Consider the following 18,849-nt stretch of genomic DNA (forward strand, 5'->3'; position numbering starts at 1 on the left):
GTACAACGACTCTCTATCTAACGCTGCCATAACCAAAGAATGGAAGAAGAGAGTGCCAAATGAGAAGAAAGTCCTGAAATGGGCAAGAACTTCAGAGGTGGGTGAAGCGTTGAACAAGAGAGAACTGATGGAAGCTTGCATTCTTGGAAAAGCTCTGTTTCCAATCTATGAAGCTAGGAAAGCAAACTTCAACCCTGACGCAAAAGGAGCAGATGTTGAAGCAAAAGTTTTTAAAAAGTTGAATGATATTATGGAAAGCTATGTCTCTGCTGCTTCCAGATACATTCATGGCGCCGATTGCTCTGGCGCAGTTCCTCTAAATGAAGAAGAAGCAATGGATATTCCAAATACTGATGAATCAGATGCTGCTCTCCTGATCGAATTCGGGAACCTGTCTGCCGAAGAGAGACGCATTCAAGATCATCCTGTTCAAGAGCCTCCGAATGAAGATGAAGGAATGGTAAATGTTCAAGAGCCTAAACAAGCTCTTGAGACAAATGTTGAAGAAGTAACCTTAAAAGATGTAGCAGAGGAGGCTTTGAAAGCTCCTATTGAAGAAAATGAAATTATAACCCCTGTTGGGAGAACAGAGGGTGTTCAAGAGAAATTGGCTGAGGTCCCTCAGCCTGAAACCACAAGAACTGAGGGGGAACCCTCCAAAGAGAAAGATGATGAATAAGAAAGTTCTTCGTCTGAGGAGGAACAAGATGAGCAACCAAAGGTTGTTAAGACCTACTTATTTCCTGATGGCATTGTGGGAAGTGTTCACGAAAACATAACCACTCCCCGTCACTATTCTGGAAGTTTGCTCGAAAGATTTGAAAGGGCTCAAAGAGAAATTGACGAAGAAGAAGCACAAGATAAAACGGCTAAGAATGCTTAAGTAAATCAGCCAGAGCAATCCTTGCAGGTTCATACAAACTTTGATCCTATTCAAAGTATGGCTGCATAATCTGAAGAAGTGTCTTCTCACGAAGGTCCATCCGCTAGAGGAAATAAAATGTTAAGATCTATGAGGTCTATACTTTATTCAATGCAGAAGACTATGTGTCAGTCAATGATCTCCAGGGAAGAGGAAAGAGCGAATTTCAGCAACATTTTCAAGATCCTAACTGAGCTGGATAAGACCCTAAAGATGAATACTTATGAGACTCATGTCTCGAATGTAAAGTTTTCAAAATTTCAACAGGAAAGCTTCAACCACCAAAGTGAACTATTTGAAATTGAGAGGCACATCGATGACGAACGCCACAAGGAAACCTTGGATGAACTCAGTCTGGTGAAGAATCAGCTGGTAGAAATGCAGGGTTGCATGAACAGAAATGACAATGAACGACAAGCTTTTGCTGAGAACATTGCCAGGAAGTTTCAAGCTAAGGAAGATGTTTTAGGCAATGCTGAAAGTGCTCATCCTCGACCAACTCAAGGTGAGTCAGGCAGGAGGAATTATGGTGTGTCAACCGGGACCAAATCCAGACAGGCCCCAAATTCTGATGACAATCCCAGGCCAACCAAGAGAGGTGGTGGTCGAAGTGGTTCTGAGCGTGGTGGTAGAAGTGGTGGCGGTCGGAGTAGGCTGTCCAATGTTGATCAAGGTGGACGTTGCAGTGTTGCTGAGCGTGGAGGAAGATCGAATGCAGGATGTCGTGGTGGTCGCGGCTATCCTCATTTTATGAACATGCTTTCCGGGCAAGAGATGAGTCCAATCGATCCTCGAATGAAAAGGGAAGAACAATGATCTCTCTTCTTTTACTCTATTTAAATTTATTGAACATGGTTTCTTGATAAGATTTTTCTAATACTGGTTCTTTTTGGATGAATTATGTAAGTGAACAAGGTGTTTGTTTATTTATTAGATGAATGCATGTCTTGTTATATGTATGCAGGTTTGCAATTTCTTCATCAAAAAGGGGGAAATTATTGGGTCAAATTATTTTGACTAAGTGTTGAAATAATTTACCCACTGATATTTTGATGATGAAATAATTTATAAGTTTCAATACAGGTGTATTGAGATAACATGTCTCTAGACTTGGATCTAATGAGAGCCATTAGACCGATCTTGATTTTTATTCGCATAGAATTAGACTCACAGTCTAACTCATCGGAGTTAGACGTGCAGTCTAATAGACGTGTAAATTAGACGTAAGTCTAATGGAATTAGACGTAAGTCTAATAGAATTAGACGTACAGTCTAACTCATCGGAGATAGACGTGTAAGTCTAATAGATGTGTAAAGAATTAGACAGATGGTCTAATGAATACACAGAATTAGACGAAAGTCTAATGGAATTAGACGTAAGTCTAATAGAATTAGACGTACAGTCTAACTCATCGGAGTTAGACGTGTAAGTCTAATAGTTGTGTAAAGAATTAGACGGATGGTCTAATGAATACACGGAATTAGACGTAAGTCTAATAGAATTAGACGTACAGTCTAACTCATCGGAGTTAGACGTGTAAGTGTAATAGATGTGTAAAGAATTAGACGGATGGTCTAATGAATACGCGGAATTAGACGTGGCAGTCTAACTTAGTGGAGTTAGACGTGTCGGTCTAATGGTTATTATAATTAGACGGGTTGTCTAATTAGTGAAAGATAGATGTGAGTCTAACTCCTTCAGATTAGTTTAAGGTAGAACCGGAATTAGACGTGGCAGTCTAACTTAGTGGAGTTAGACGTGCCGGTCTAATGGTTATTATAATTAGACGGGTTGTCTAATTAGTGAAAGTTAGACGTGAGTCTAACTCCTTCAGATTAGTCTGAGGTAGAACCTGAATTAGACGCGTCAGTCTAACTCATCGGAGTTAGACGTGTCGGTCTAATGGTTATTTAATTAGACGGGTTGTCTAATTAGTGAAAGTTAGACGTGAGTCTAACTCCCTCAGATTAGTCTGAGGTAGAACAGGAATTAGACGTGGCAATCTAACTCAGTGGAGTTAGACGTACCCTTCTAATGGTTATTGAAATTAGACGCAAGTATAATTATATTAGACCAGGCGGTCTAATAGACGTTTTTTATTAGAAGGAGTTGACTTATTTCATTAGACTGATTTTCTCAAATCCGTCTAACTGAAATACGTCTAATGCTCTATTCAAGCAGTACGCTTGAATTTAGCATTTCTCCTATCCACGTGCTATAGCTATACCCTACTCCTGCTCCACTTTCCTGTGAAGATTAGTACAACAGCTATATGCATCCAATCAAGGAATGCATTACCCGTTTTACAGGTACATCCCTGATGGAATATTCGGCGCACTACCAGTTCGGTACGGCCACGATCCTTGTGCTCAGAACCTGCTGTGTACAATGGAGGATTTCCAATGGAAGAGCGCCACGTATCATTCTTGAAGATTCGACCGTTAGCTCCTGCTCAGTATTTAATCAATCCTAAGGACAACGGACGAAGTAGTGACTTTTGCCTCAACCAATCTTACAAACAAGCAATCTGATTTTGCAGAGAGAGACTACTCAATCATCTTGCTTACTGAACTTATTCTATGAAGCTTCTTTCTGATTGTACTGTGTGTGAATCGAGAGAGAAAGCTAGAATAAAAGCACCTTAGCTGAGCGATATTCTTCATTTTGTAAATTGAACAGAAAGTGTTATGTTCAATAGTGAGCTAAGTTTGTGTAAACTGTATTTGATTTTTATCATCTTATAGTGAATCCTTCCGGTGGTTGGAAGAAGGGGTGACGTAGGAGAGTTTCTCCGAACATCCATAAACAAACTAATGTGTTCTTCATTTCTGTCATCTTTTCATATTTCATCTTGTGCTTCAAACCCAAGTAAACAATTCCTCCTTGAATATGTTTCAAGTGTTTACACAAGTTTGCGTAGAATAGAAAGAGATATTAATCCCTAACAGGATTTCTATCAAATCGTTTTTCATAAGTCTTGATCATTAGCCTGACCCCCGTCTCTATTGATAAAGCCGATCCTATCAAAGCAAATGAACAAACTTGAAGTTATCAGGTTGAATATCAAACCGGCCAGAAGAAGCAAATGAACAAACCTGAAGTTATCAGGTTGAATATCAAACCGGCCAGAAGAAGCAAATTAACAAACCTGAAGTTATCAGGTTGAATATCAAACCGGCCAGAAGAAGCAAATGAACAAACCTGAAGTTATCAGGTTGAATATCAAATCGGCCAGAAGAAGCAAATGAACAAACTTGAAGTTATCAGGTTGAATATCAAACCGGTCAGAAAAAGCAAATGAACAAACATGAAGTTATCAGGTTGAATATCAAACCGGCCAGAAGAAGCAAATGAAAAAACCTGAAGTTATCAGGTTGAATATCAAACCATCCAGAAGAAGCAAATGATCAAACCTGAAGTTATCAGGTTGAATATCAAACCGGCGAGAAGAAGCAAATGAACAAACCTGAAGTTATCAGGTTGAATATCAAACCGGCCGGAAGAAGCAAACGAACAAACCTGAAGTTATCAGGTTGAATATCAAACCGGCCAGAAGAAGCAAATGAACAAACCTGAAAGTTATCAGTTTGAATATCAAACTGGCCAGAAGAAGTAAATGAACAAACCTGAAGTTACCAGGTTAAATATCAAACCGGCCAGAAGAAACAAATGAACAAACCTGAAGTTATCAGGTTGAATATCAAACCGGCCAGAAGAAGCAAATGAACAAACCTGAAGTTATCAGGTTGAATATCAAACCGGTCAGAAAAAGCAAATTAACAAACCTAAAGTTATCAGGTTGAATATCAAACCGGCAAGAAGAAGCAAATGAACAAACCTGAAGTTATCAGGTTGAATATCAAACCGGCCAGAAGAAGCAAATGAACAAACCTGAAGTTATCAAGTTGAATATCAAACTGGCCAGAAGAAGCAAATGAACAAACCTGAAGTTATCAGGTTGAATTTGAACAACCGGTAGACTTAATGAACCGAAATGAAGAGAAGACTACTTAGAGAAAGAAGTCAAGAATATCAAACTAAGTACAACTTACAAATCGGTGCAAACAGATACTTTGTGTATTTGCAGAAGATAACATCAAAGGATAAAACAGTGACATTTCCATATCCATACAAGTCTGATGATACTCTGCAGGCTGCAGAAGATTGCCTAAAGAGATCTTTCCACTCTAGGATAAGTCAGAGGCGCAACCTTCCAAGTGCAGGCGACTGTCCAACCGACAGTTGCTATATTAAGTAAAAGACAAATCTAGTCGGTTTGACCTATGCCTTGGAAACCAAAACCGCATTTAATGCAAGGCTAAACCTCTGCTCAACCAATCAGACTCAAGGATGACCCTGAAGGTATCCGTTGAAGAAATGTGATCGTTGGCACATTTCATCTATAAAAGGAGCTGAAGAGGCAAAGCATACCAGACACAAAAAACCAAGATACAAGACAAGATAAATTAAGTGTGTTTATCTCTCTACAAGATTGAGAGCTTAAGTGTGATTACAATTTTTGTGAGAATTGTAAGAGTGATTATCGAGCAGTAAATAAGACTCGATTGTGTAGTGTGGTTGAGTATTCTTTAGTGAATATCCTTCTCGCGGTTTCGAGAAGAAGAGGTGTGACGTAGGAGTTTTATCTCCGAACATCCATAAAAATCTGTCGTGTGTCTTTTTTTTGTCAGGTCTATTTTCCAACTGACTCAATATCCTAACCGAATCGTACTATAAAACCGACTTACATCATTCTAACCAATTCACTAAACCTCAAACCGACCTCATAATCTCCAAACCGATATTCTCCAAAACCTATCTCTATTCATCATGTGTGTGTTGCTTCAGTCTGAAACAAACCACTTCCGCACTTGAACTCAGTTCAAATGTTTGTGACAGCCTGTGTAGTATTGAAACCCGGTGTTAATCTTTAACCGGATTAAACACCAACCGTTAAGTGTTTTCAGAAGGTGTTAACCGGCCGGACCCTGGTCCACCATCCGCGATCTAGATCCTAACAGATTATAAGTTGTATCAAATACTAATTATCCCAATCATGATTTTATTTCCATACCAACCTGATGTTTCAACAGGTTGTCTTCCTCTTCCCCTTGTCATTCCTCTTCTCCTTCCCCTTCCTCTTGTAATGAAAAAGGGGTGAACTAAAAATGATGATGAGTACTGCCTATTCTCATATTAATTTTTTCCATTATATGAACCCGTTCTAATTCGATAAAAAAATTATTCTTCAAGAATTCTGAGCTATTCACCTTATTGTTCTCAACTTGAATTTCAAGATCATTGCCTTTATTTTCTTCAGTTTCAGCTTTAGAATCCTCAACAACTTTGGATTCCTCTATATCAACCTTAGAATTATCTTCTTCCTAAGTATCTTCCTCTCTATTTCATCAGCAACCACTTCAACTTGATTGGATTGAGAATCCTCAACTATCTCTTCAATATGATTAGGTTGAGTTTTCACCTCCTTCATCGTACTACTTTCGTCTTGTACATAATTTTCTTTATCTTCTGTTTCCCGATCTTTAACCACATTTTTCTATTTGATAACATGAACCTCTGTTTAATTCTCCTACATATTTACTTTGTGGCCTTTATGAATTTTTTTATTTTCTTTCTCAGCTAAATCAAAATTTGGACTTACATGTTGGAAGGTATTGCAGAAAGTGCATCTGTATGGCCTCCACTCATAAGTGATTTCCATGACAGTAGGTTTTCCTTTTTTTTCTACTACTGTCATACTATTCGGCAGTGTGCTTCTAGGATGCACCTCAATGCTAATTCTAGCAAATAATAGGTGATCTCCTTCTTCAATAATTAAGTCCATGTATAATGAAGTACTCAATAAACCTGAAAAATGACTAAGAGCTTCTACATTATACATGTGTGCAGGGATATTCCAAAGTTTGAACCATATTTGAGCTGTTTCTTTAGGCTTGCTTAATAGGTTCAAATATTCAGACCATCTTTCCAACTTCATGAAGTTGGATCCAATATATATATGCCCATTTTCCAGTATTTAATCCAGATTTGATCCCTTCTTAAATTTCAGAAAGTAGATATCATGTACATTTGCTGAAATTTTCTCTAATCCCTTTTCCTCCCATTACTTTATAAGTGCCTCTTTGGTGACTATGAAGGAAACTCTATTCTTTCCTATGTAGTTTCCCACCACTACATTTTCTCAATCCCTAACACAATTTTCTTCTACTATAGCAGACAATTTAAATTCAAAAGGAGAATTCAGTACCTCAACTTTTGTCTGTACATTGCCTAAGTAGATTTTTCCTTTGTATGCATTATCTTCAGCCTTTTTCCCAATGTTGTTTTTCCAGACTTCATTGATTTTCTATGTAGAATTACTTCTGATAGTATAAGTCTTTAATTTAGGAGCATTCATTAACTCCCTCATTGTTACAACAGACTATTTTACTATCACTTCATATTCATCCTTCTTGAGTAAATTCCAATCTTAGAGATAGTGAATATTAAGCTGGACGGGTGTGATTGCTGAGTACAATTTCTCTTTTCTTAGCATGCATCAAGAGTTTGGTGATTTTGTTTTATAGTCCAAATAAATTTACCCTTTGATTATACCCTATCATCCAAACTCCTTCTTTCTTCACTTTGATCCCTACATTATTTTCCAAAGTATTTTGGACAGCAATTGGGTCTTTGCTAATTTCCTATACTTTTTTTAAATAACTCTTTAACTATTTTGTTTATTTCCTTCTCTATAGTTTCTTTTACTCCTTTAAGAATAAAGTCCAGCACTTCTATGACATTGACTCCTTTAAGAACAAAATCCTCCACTTCTTTTATCTTATTGTTTTTCCTTTTACCCATATTCTAATAAGACTTCAGAACAAGGGATTAAAGTCAGAACAACAATCTTGAAACGGACTTATTCAAACCCTAGACGATTTGACCCGATATGTCGCGACGATCGTGGCAGACGTCCGACGATCTTTACTCCGACCACGTTTCCTATAACCGATTACCAAATCAACTTAATAACGCGACCGATCAACTATGCTGAATGTTCCGAACGTGCTGAACGTGTCGATTGTGCCGATTGTGCCAAACGTGCCAACGATTTTGATTTTGACGCGATTCTTGATTGAATATGAGAATGTACACGTATTTGGGGAAGAAATTCATGTTTCCATCGTTAAAAAATTCTCGCCGGAAATCTTCAAAGTTTTTCTCTCACTTCCCTTCTAACTGATTGCCCAATTCTGTTTATTATATATTTGTACACTTTACATTATATTGATTCTTCCTTATATTGTTATCCATAGTGCTAAAGGTGATTATCCACATTTATGTGGCTCTTTTGAGACTATGTTACATATAATACATATATACAAACATAAAGAAAAAAATATAAGAATAAAACACACATATGTACATCTGTACAAACATGTATAAATCCTGCAAAAAAAAAAGAAGTGTTAGATAGAGCATGTACACATGCCTCGTACATATCAAAAATATCTAAAAATTATAAAAATCAGGAATTGAGTATGAAATAATTTCATGATTTCAAATATATCGATTTCATATTTTTTGGATAAATGGTTTGAAAAATATGATAATTCAAAATTGAGAAAAAGTTTAATTTCTGGCCAAACGAGTCTTTCACAAAAATATTTTTCATATTTTGATTAAAAATATTATTTTTATGCATTTTATATTATTTTTGTGTTTGACTATTTAATAAATAAATATAAAATAAACTAAACAAACACACAAGTTACAAACAAACAAGCCTTAAGCATAAACTAGACCGTTCAAATAGGTCTAGATCGGGTCCAGGTCGAAAGTAGACTATTGGCTTGATTTCCCGATCACATGTGCATTTTATCAGTCGTGGATAGATTTCTCGGACAAAATCTAGCAATGGCTAAAAATGCGGCCAGATGCATGGGATGGCTAGAAAATACTATTGGGTGCATGAGCTGGCTTGATTTCTCAGTTGGCTAACTGAAATTCTAGCCAACGACCCTATTTTCTCAATCGGATGGCATACTGACACTCGATCGTTGGCTAGTTTTTTTCGATCAAAAAGCTAGTTAGGGCTGGAAAAACACGATCACTGACTAGCTTTCTCGATAAAAAAACTATCGAGGTCCAATTTTTGATCGCTCATCCAAAAATTTGGTCTAAAAATTAATCAAGGGCTAATTTTCCTTTTGGGGTGACTTTAGCCAAGAACACCTATTACACCAAGAACACTCTACACAAAAATATACCAAATTTGAAATTTAGCTGAACACAAATATTAATTTAAATTTTTTAACAACAATACTCCAACATATAACATCAATCGATCATGAAAATCAAGGAAATCACAAAATTTCTTGTAAGTTTTCTTTATTTTTTTTAATCAAGCCAAAATATTTTCTAAGGGGATGTAAGTATTTTATTCATTTCATATACAATATTTATTATACAAAGATCATACGTACATGATCCAATCAAACCCTATCGCTCGATAAGTAGTACACGTTTAATTCGCTCCCTCACAAAATTCACCCTTTTCCTCACAACGCTCCATAAATGTTATTTGTACGCGTGATTTTCTCTCGTCCTATGCATCTACTAATTTTAAGAGTTCACATAACGTTTTGTATTTTAGGGCATGAAGGATCTAATCCTAAGATTGATTTATCCATTCGAATGCTTTGTCTTTAAGAGCATTTTGTGCATTCGAAGTTGGTTGGTCCCATGCCTTACCTATCATTTTGAGTACTCTGCCCATGGAAGGGACACAACAAAGAACTTTAATTGTAAACAAGATTCATACAATTTTAGAAAAAGGTTTATTTTATTAAATCTATGCTATAGAACCCCATGAATTACCCTTCCTCTCGAATCTCACAAAAAGTAGATACGAGAACTATCCATATAGTATGTTGTACTATCTGTTTGAGATGTGGAACCGAAGTGAATTTCTATATCATAAATCTTTATATGCTTAGCCAATATAGGTTTCAGATTAGTATGTGTTCGAAAACACAATAATCCGGTTAACTTTAAGAGTAACCACTTTTATTTACTTCAGAAAAGAAACTAAAGAAAAAATAGAGTATTCACGAATTAAGGGTCTGGTGCTCGGTTACTCATGAGGAAAAGGCCGTAAAAGCTATGTCATATGCGCCTATCCCATGGGATAATATCTACTCCTATGTAGTGGAACATTGTTTGTGAAGGTACGTTACACAATTCCATTTTGAGTTCAGAATTCTTTTGCTCGTGAGTACCTTAACCTTGTCTTTAATCTAGAAGTAATAATCCACTGGTAAAAAAATGACCTTTACCAACAGAAATTACCGAAAGTTTTATAAAACTCTCCTAATTGATCCCGAGAGGAACAAATCTTTCGTTATTGAAAATTGATTCTGAGAGGTGTTTAAAACTTTCAGTTTTACTAATTAGTACCGAAAGTTATGCAAATAACTCTCGGTTTTGACATTCCCAAAAAATGAAAATAATTCTAAGTGTTGAGAGTTGGTTAATTGTGAAGGTTATTCCAAAAACATTCAGTTTTACCTTTTCTGAAATGTTTAAATACGAAGGTTTTCCATTAAACCGTCGGAATTCACTCATCCCAAAAAATTGAAAAAATATTCTAAGTTGGAGAATGATTAATTGCGAAGGTTATTTAAAGAACTTTCGTTTTTACCAGGAAATTGTTAATTGCGAAGATTTATCCTATAAACCTTCGGTTTTGACTAATCCAAAAAAAGACAAAAAAATAAATCCCGTGATTCTTATTACCGAAAGTTTATTGGAAAACCTTCAGTTTTAAGGTGGGTCAAAACCGAAAGTAATATTAAAACCTTTGGTAAATACCTTTATAAATACAAACCCTAACCCTTCTCTTTTTCATTCGCCTCTCTCCTTTCTCTCTCTCCCGTGCAGCCGCCTCCGCCGCTTCTCTTCTTCTTCTCCGTTCCAGGTTAGTTTTTTATTTGTTCTTTTTTATTTTTTTTATTTAGTTTATATTATCTAGATTTATGCTAGTTTAGATTATTTGTTTGGTAGTTTGATTTAGATTTGTTATTGTTTTGATTAGATTTAGGTTAGTTTTTTAAATAAATATGATTTTTTTAGATTTTGTTAAATGAATGATATATTTTGGTTATTGTGTTTGATATATATATATATATATATGAAATGCATTTAGGATGGGTGAGTCATAGATGAGTATTCGGCGTACACTAGAGAAACTGTCCCTGTCATACCAGAATTTTCTAGCAGCATCAAAAACTGCGGCACATGAGGAAGAGGTGAGAAAAATGACGTTGGAAATGGAGGAAATTAGATTGAGGGATGCAGAAAGAGGACAATTGCTTACTGAAATTAAAGCGGACAAGGCTGAAATGGAGCAAAAATTGGAGAATCTCGAACAACAAATTGAATTGATGAAGAGGCAGAATCAACCACCCCCTCCTCCCCCCACACTTACTAATTTCTAGATTATATTGTTTGATTAATTATGTATTATCTTTTCCGTACGAATGATGATATTTTGGTGTGTGTTGCTTTCATAATTATGAATTATTATTATTATCCTTTGGTTTTGGTTTATTAATGTTGTTTAGAGTTTCTTTTCCTTTATTTATTAAATTTTCTTTATTTGATAAAATTATAGAACATGGTATATTTTTAACAAAAAAATAGGGGTAATTTAGAAGGTTTTCAAATAAACCTTCGGTTTTGATCTTTGTTTAAAAAAATCCAAAGGGTCAAAACCGAAGGTTTTCAAATAAACCTTCAGTTTTGACCCATGATTAAAAAAACAGAAAAATTTATAAGTGTTGGTAAGGGTCAAAACCGAAGGTTTATTTGAAAACCTTCGGTTTTGACCCTTGTTTAAAAAAACAGAAAAAACTCTAAGTGTTGGTAAGGGTCAAAACTGAAGGTTTTTTGAAAACCTTCGGTTTTGACCCTTGTTTAAAAAAACCAAAAAAATTCTAAGTGTTGGTAAGGGTCAAAACCGAAGGTTTATTTGAAAACCTTCGGTGTTGTCCATTGCTTAAAAAAATAGAAAAAATTATAAGTGTTGGGGAGGGTTAAAACCGAAGGTTTTCAAATAAAACTTCGGTTTTGTCCCTTGTTTAAAAAAAAGTAGAAAATATTCTAAGTGTTGGGAAGGGTCAAAACCGAAGGTTTTCAAATAAACCTTCGGTTTTGTTCCTTGTTTAAAAAAAGTAGAAAAAATTCTAAGTGTTGGGAAGGGTCAAAACCGAAGGTTTTCAAACAAACCTTTGGTTTTGTCCCTTGTTTAAAAAAGGTAGAAAATATTCTAAGTGTTGGGAAGGGTCGAAACCTTCAGTTTTCAAATAAACCTTCGAATTAGTCCTTTGTTTAAAAAAAGTAGAAAATATTCTAAGTGTTGGGAAGGGTCAAAACCGAAGGTTTTCAAATAAACCTTCGGTTTTGTCCTTTGTTTAAAAAAAGTAGAAAAAATTCTAAGTGTTGGGAAGGGTCAAAACCGAAGGTTTTCAAATAAACCTTCGATTTTGTCCCTTGTTTAAAAAAAGTAGAAAAAATTATAAGTGTGGGGAAGGGTCAAAACCGAAGATTTTCAACTAAACCGTCGGTTTTGTACCTTGATTAAAAAAAGTAAAAAAAATTCTAAGTGTTAGGAAGGGTCAAAACCGAAGGTTTTCAAATAAACCTTCGGTTTTGTCCCTTGTTTAAAAAAGTAGAAAATATTCTAAGTGTGGGGAATGGTCAAAACCGAAGGTTTTCAAATATACCTTCAGTTTTGTCCCTTGATTAAAAAAAGTAAAAAAAAAAATCTAAGTGTTGGGAAGGGTCAAAACCGAAGGTTTTCAAATAAACCTTCGGTGTTGAGCCTTCCCAAAAAACATTATGTATAATAATAATAATCAAAACCGAAAGTTATATATACAACTATCGGTTATACCATTTTATATTATTTAAAACTCTTTGGTTTTTTACTTTCCAATCTAGACTCCTAACTAATATGATCAAGTGTGTGTTGTTTTTTAAAAATTAAGATTGTGTTTAATGTTAAAATGTTTATGATTGTGTTTGATTATATAAAGAAGTGTATATGTATGTTTGTGTTTTATGATCACATGTGTATAAAGTTTGATCATATGAATTGTGTAATGTTTTAAAGTTACCAAATGTATTAAATTAATGTTGTTCAAGGTCATTAGAAGATTAAAAACAAATTAATTTAACAATTTGAGAAATGGTAATTCCGAAGGTTAATGCTATAACTTTCGGAAATAGATATCAAAACCGAAAGTTATACCATTAACCTTCGGAATTACCATTTCATAATTTGTAAAATTCATGGTCTTTTTTACTTTCCAATATAGACTTATAACTAATATAATCAAGTGTGTTGCATTTTAAAAAATTAAGATAGTGCTTAATGTTAAAATGTTTATGATTGTGTTTGATTATATAGAGAAGTGTATATGAATGTTTATGTTTGATTATTCTATCAATGTGTGTAATGTTTGATCATATGGATTGTGTAGTATTTTAAGGATATCAAATTTGTTAAATTAATGTTGTTCAAGGTCATTAGATGATTAAAAACCAATTAATTTAACAATTTGTGAAATTGTAATTCCGAAGGTTAATGGTATAACTTTCGGAAATAGCTATCAAAACCAAAATTTATATATAAAACTTTCAGTTTTATCTAATTAAATAAAATTTTACATATCTCAAAACCGAGAGATTTAGACACATTTCTCGGAATTTAATTGATCAAACCGAGAGATATGTCAATATCTCTTGGAAATATGAATAATCAAAACCGAGAGTTATATGATTAACTCTCGGAATTGATCAATTGATCAAAACCGAAAGTTAATCATATAACTTTCGGTAATTACCAAATAAATAAATAAAAAAACGCTTTCTTTTCCCTCTCTTCTCTTTCTTTCCCCGTTTTTTCCTTTCCCTTCCGCCTCTCGATTTCTCTCTTCCTCCTTCACCCCCCGAAGACGATGCCACCCAACCGAAGACGCCGCCGCCAAGACCTGCAGCCATTTGAAGAACTCCGACTCGCCCTGCCGCTGCTAGGAGACTCGCCCTGCCGCGCCCGATTGAAGACTGTCGCCGCCTCCTGCTGCCGCCCTACAACCGCCTCCTGCTGCCGCAACCTACAAAGGTTAGTTTTTTTTAGGTTATTTGTTTGATTTTAGGTTATTTGTTTGATTTTAGGTTATATTAGTTTGAATTTGGTTTTGATTGATGATTTTGTAGTTTGATTTTAGGTTATTTGTTTGATTTTATGTTATATTAGTTTTATTTTCATTTGATTGATGATTTTGTAGTTTGATTTTAGGTTATTTGTTTGATTTTAGGTTATATTAGTTTGATTTTAGTTTGATTGATGATTTTGTAGTTTGATTTTAGGTTATTTGTTTGATTTTAGGTTATATTAGTTTGATTTTAGTTTGATTGATGATTTTGTAGTTTGATTTTAGGTTTTATCATGTTATATTAGTTTGATTGATGATTTTATAGTTTGATTTTAGGTTATATCATGTTATATTAGTTTGATTGATCATTTTGTAGTTTGATTTTAGGTTATATTGGGTTTGGTTGTATGATTTGGTTAGATAATGTTAGATTAGGTTGAAACTATGTTTGATTTTGGTTTGTTTAGGTTTTTTAATTTGATATATGTATGATTTGGATTTTAATTTGGTTATTTGGATTGATTTAGGTTAGAGTAAGTTGGAAATATGTTTGATTTTGGTTTGATTAGGTTGGAATTAAGTTTGACATATGTATGATTTTGATTGATATTATTTTTGGATATATGATGAAAATTTTGATTGATTTAGGTTAGATTATGTTTGATTTTGGTTAAATTAGGTTGGAATTAAGTTTGATTAATAGGTATATGTGTTTATGTTGATTTTGTTGGATTTGGTTATTTCATAAATAGTTTATTGTTTGATTAATAGGTTTGATTGTGGTTTGTTTTTGGTTTGATTGGGGTTTAATTTAGGTTAGATTTGATGAATATGTTTGAAGTGTTGGCTATATTAAGTTATATGTTATATATTAGGTTGTTTTGATATTCCATATTGTTATTAGGTTTGGATTATGATCTTCATCCACCGTCGCCTGAAGACCTAGATTGGCACCGACCCTCCGTCTATTGAAGATCGCCGAGCTTCCTCCACCTTCAGCCGCCTCCACAACCATCGCCGTGCCTCTCCACCGTAGCCGCCACAACTGCTAAATATTGTCAGTTTTTAAGGTTTTTAATAATATTAGAATTATATTATTATGTTGTTAGGATTATACTGGATTTTAATTATGAATTGAATTATGTTGAATTAGATTTCATTACGTTAGATTTTGTTTATGTATGAATGAATGAGATTTTAGGTTAGAATTGAATTGTTTGGATTAGATTGGATTTTAGGTATGAATTGAATTGTTTATGATTGAAATAGTGTTGCATTGAATTTGATTTTATGTTAGATTTGGTTTATGTATGAATAAATTATATTTTAGTTTAGAATTGAATTGTTTGGATTAGATTGGATTTTAGTTATGAATTGAATTGTTTGAATTATGTATGATTGAAATAGTGTTGGATTAGTTTTGATTTTAGGTTAGATTTATGGTTTGATTGATGTTTGATTAGGTTTGATTAGTGTAAAAAATTGGTTAGATTAATGGATATTTGGTTAGATTTATGAATATTTGTTTTAATTGATGTTGATTTAAGTTATATTTGGGTTAGATGTATGTATTTAAGTTAGAATTATTTAAGATAAATGGAAGCCTAATTTATGTAAATAATAATGCAGAATTTTATTAGAAATATGGAAGTACCTGATAAAAGAGGGATGACCTTACGTCGAGATCATCCAGATTACGATGAAGGTGTTGACAAATTCTTCGAGTTTGCTGTTAGAAGTACATCCCGACAAACAGTGAAATGTCCTTGCGTGAAATGCTTGAACACGCCGTTAATGGAAATAGACGAAGTGAAGACTCACCTCATAATTTATGGAATAAATGTTCATTATTAGTACTGGTATTGTCATGGAGAAAAGAAACGTACTACTCAAGTGGTTAATGACGATGTCAATGAAGATGCCGATGACTTCGATGATGATGATGACGATGATCAGTCGGAGGATGCCGTGCCGAAATTCAACAATGATAGACCGAAGATGAATAATATAGTTAATGAAGAGGTCAATGAAGAACGTTATATGCACGATTTTATAAACGATATGTTCACCAACGTTAATGATGTGCCAAACAACCATGAACCAGTTGAAGATGCGCATAGATTTTATAAATTGCTTGATGATTGCAAACGGACATTGTATGAAGGTGCTCAAATAACGAAATCATCAACATTACTGAAACTACTTCACATAAAAAATGTATGTCAATGGACAAATTCTTCGATCGATATTTTGCTGCGTCTTCTTAAAGAGTACATATTACCGATTGACGCTCAATTGCCAAACTCCTACTACGAAAGTAAAAAATTCATTACTGATATCGGGCTTAAATATGACAAGATAGACGCATGTAAGAACAACTGTATGCTATTTTGGAAGGACGACAAAAATGAAAATTTTTGCAGAGTTTGCGGTCTTTCAAGATGGAAAGTCGACCAAACAAGTGAGGCAGTTCGAGAGAAGCAAAATGGGAAATTCATTCCAAAAAAGGTGTTGAGATATTTCCCTCTAATACCAAGACTGCAAAGACTATACATGTCCTCAAAAACGTCTCCAATGATGAGATGGCATAAGGAAGGAATAGTTGATAGTGATACGTTAAGACATCCCGCTGATTCCTTAACTTGGAAAATGTTTGATGAAAATTATAAAGATTTTGCGTCGGAATCTCGAAACGTTAGACTGGATTTATCAAGCGATGGGTTTCAACCATTTGCGAATGGAAAAAAGTCATATAGTGTTTGGCCGGTTATTCTCGTTCCTTATAATGTGTCACCCACTACTTGCATGGATTCTAGCAATTTTATTTTATCTATGTTAATTCCGGGTCCAAAGAGTCCTGGAGATGCAATTGACATATTTCTCCAGCCATTGATCGACGAGTTGACTGAACTGTGGCAAACTAGTGTGAGAACGTTTGATGCACACACCTCGTAATACTTTAACATGCGAGCGACGTTGTTGTGGACCATTAACGACTTTCCCGCCTACGCGAATTTATCAGGGTGGAGTACGAAAGGGAAATTCGCTTGTCCCTGTTGTAACAACAACACGGTATCTTTTCGATTGGTTCATGGTTCCAAACAATGTTACATGGGTCATAGACGCTTCCTTCCACCAAAGCACAAATACAGAAGGGATAAAGAGTCGTTTGATGGTCGAAGAGATTATAGAGAGCCCCCTAATTTGTTAATGGGGCAAGAAATTTACGAGCAAGCACGAGACCTAGAAGACATAACTCTTAGTACGGATTTGAGAAAGAAAATCAAGATGTATCATGAAATGGGGGGAGACAATTGGAACAAACTGAGCATTTTCTTCCGTTTGCCTTATTAGAAATCACTATTATTGAGACATAATTTGGATGTGATGCATATTGAGAAAAATATTTGTTATAGCGTGTTGGGAACAATAATGAATGTGAAAGGGAAGACTAAGGATGGTCTTAAAGCCCGTAAAGACTTACAACTCTTAGGCATAAAATCATGGTTACATCCTATAAATGATGAAGGAGTGGTTCATTATCTAGAAGCATCTTTAACTTTGACATCCGATAATAAAAAACGTCTTTGTAAATTCTTGAAAGATCTCAAATTGCCTGATGGTTTTTTCTCAAATATCGGGGGTTATGTAAATTTGGAAGAGAAAAAGATTTCGGGATTAAAGAGTCATGGTTGTCACATTTTGTTGGAATATCTTATTCCTTTAGCAACACGTGGATTACTTTCATATAATGTGTATGATGCGTTAGTAAATTTGTCTCGGGTCTTTCGGTTGTTGTGTTTCAAAGAGTTGATTCAAGCGGACCTCGAACAATTGTACATGGATATTACATTGACACTTTGCAAATTTGAAATGATTTTTCCGCTGTCAATCTTCGACATCATAATGCATCTCCCGGTTCACTTGTCATTTGAGGCTTTGTTTGGGGGACCTGTTCAGTATTGATGGATGTATCTGTTTGAACATTACATGGGTACAATGAAAAGATATTTGCGAAATAATAACCATCCCGAAGCCTCTATAAGCGAGAGATTAGTTTATGTGCCAGGTATATGGAGGAAGAAAAGCAAGAAATGCACAAACTGAAATCTCGGACATTTCAATATTTTCATCGTTGGAAGACCTATCTAACAGAAAAATATACAATTTGGATTATATCAATCGAGTGACAGCTCATTCATACATTTTGAAAAATTGCCCCGAAGCAGAACCTTTTTACATGTAAGATTCTTTGTTGCTGTTATTAATTAGCATTAAAGAGTATGTTATTTAATATTCGATCTATTTGTAGAGATTATATGCAGTATTGCAATTACAACGAGTCCCGTGGAGAAACGTTTGTCGCCTATTTCAATCATCGAGTGAGTAAATTATAAACCATATATATCATAACTCTTTATATTTATTTTAACGACTTCATTTCGGGTATATATATAGGTCGCTCAATTAACAAAATTTAACGACATATCAAGAGACTTCAAGATCTTAGGAGAATGTCTAAGTATGTACTCGTCTATGTATGTTTGGTGTAAAGTAAACGGATACAAATTATGTACAGAAAAACACGACGAACATTTGACCACTCAAAATAGTGGGGTAGTTGTTGAAGGGTACAACGGGTCTGAAACTATGTCATACTACGGAGTTTTAACGGATATAATCGAAGTAAAATACTTTTCTCA

The 18,849-nt window shown here is 34.6% G+C and overlaps 1 protein-coding gene across 1 annotated transcript; it reads left to right on the forward strand.

Moving 5' to 3' along the window:
• The first annotated feature begins 1,300 nt into the window (after window positions 1-1,300).
• Window positions 1,301-1,738, forward strand: LOC124930309 (protein nemuri-like). The gene has a single exon (XM_047470666.1). It carries the CDS (start codon window positions 1,301-1,303, stop codon window positions 1,736-1,738), a length of 438 nt encoding a protein of 145 aa, XP_047326622.1.
• Window positions 1,739-18,849: the final 17,111 nt, after the last annotated feature.

The sequence above is a fragment of the Impatiens glandulifera genome, chromosome 3, assembly GCF_907164915.1.
Source record: "Impatiens glandulifera chromosome 3, dImpGla2.1, whole genome shotgun sequence".
Classification (NCBI taxonomy): Eukaryota; Viridiplantae; Streptophyta; class Magnoliopsida; order Ericales; family Balsaminaceae; genus Impatiens; species Impatiens glandulifera.